Raw genomic sequence first — 1,152 nt, 5'->3', positions numbered from 1 at the left:
GTACTGTATGGACTGCCTGGACGACGACGCTACGCTCGAGATCACGGGCTCGCGACCAACTGTGAGCAAGCGCCGGAGCTTCTCGTCGACCACATCGTTCGCTCCCAATAACACGCCGCAAGTGACGAATGTAAGTGCGATCTGGACCAAGTTGAAGTGGGTGTTTACCAGGTGTTTTCTTTATTCTAACTGTCGCTCGGATGTTTTTTATTTGATTGATAGTTGACTAGCACAGCCAAGTTTTGCATCGAATGCGGTTATGAGTTGCCACCTCGAGTCAAATTTTGTATTGAATGCGGCACATCGGTGCGGCAACAGCTCATGTCGCCCGTGAGTGTGGATGGTGTGGGCACAGAAGTGGATCGAGGCAATCGAGGATTCCGAGACTCGTTGGGGTCGAATCTCATGGTCATCGACGAGCACAGCGGATCTCCCACGGAACCAACGGATGGATCGGAGGATGACGCTCCTACAGAACAAGAACCGGAGGAAACTATACCTTTGGAGAAGAAAGTGGAAGTGGAAACCCCGGAAACTGACGACGTTGAAGCGAAAGCAAAGGAGTTCGAGGAGCTTGTGGCGCAGTTGCAGGCTGAGAATGAAAAGCTACGTAATCGTGTGGAGAAGTTTAAGCGCAAAGCCACTGAGGCGGAGCGTCGTCGACTGGAAAGGGAGGAGGAACATGCTCGTGCCGTGTCAGAGGCTACGGCGGCTGCAGCTGCGGCTGCAACTGCTGCCGCCGAAGTGCAGGCGAATAACCGTAGTGCATCAGAACCAACAACCCAAGCGCCTGCGGATACAGCGACTACTAGCAATGGAACGGGTGTCGCTGCGAAGGATCATCCGGACTACTTGAAGTTCTTCAAGTTGTTAACTATGGGACTTCCAGCGGAGCAGGTGAAGATGAAAATGCAAGCTTCAGGTGTCGATCCGTCGATCCTTGATGATCCAGATGCAATTATCGGAGGCGCTGCTTCGAGTACAGACAACGCGTCAACACCTACAGCATCAGGTGGTACATTGGTGAAGGATGATGAGCAGTACGCTAAGTTTTTCAAACTTTTGAAGATGGGGATGCCCTCTGAGCAGATCAAGCTGAAGATGAGCGCGAGTGGCCTGAATCCGGACCTTCTTGATACTCCGGATGCGCCG

General features: G+C 52.6%; 1 protein-coding gene across 1 annotated transcript; it reads left to right on the top strand.

Moving 5' to 3' along the window:
• Positions 1–7: 7 nt before the first annotated feature.
• Positions 8–1,136, top strand: PPTG_19178 (hypothetical protein; the record flags this gene model as incomplete). The annotated part of the gene is made up of 3 exons (XM_008917533.1): positions 8–130; positions 223–1,015; positions 1,090–1,136. The coding sequence occupies 3 exons, from the start codon at positions 8–10 to the stop codon at positions 1,134–1,136; spliced, it is 963 nt and encodes a 320-aa protein (XP_008915781.1).
• Between the last annotated feature and the right edge of the window lie 16 nt (positions 1,137–1,152).

Source organism: Phytophthora parasitica, assembly GCF_000247585.1.
Source record: "Phytophthora parasitica INRA-310 unplaced genomic scaffold supercont2.105, whole genome shotgun sequence".
NCBI classification, from domain to species: Eukaryota; Oomycota; class Peronosporomycetes; order Peronosporales; family Peronosporaceae; genus Phytophthora; species Phytophthora nicotianae.
This window is presented reverse-complemented; position numbering and strand designations above follow the sequence as displayed.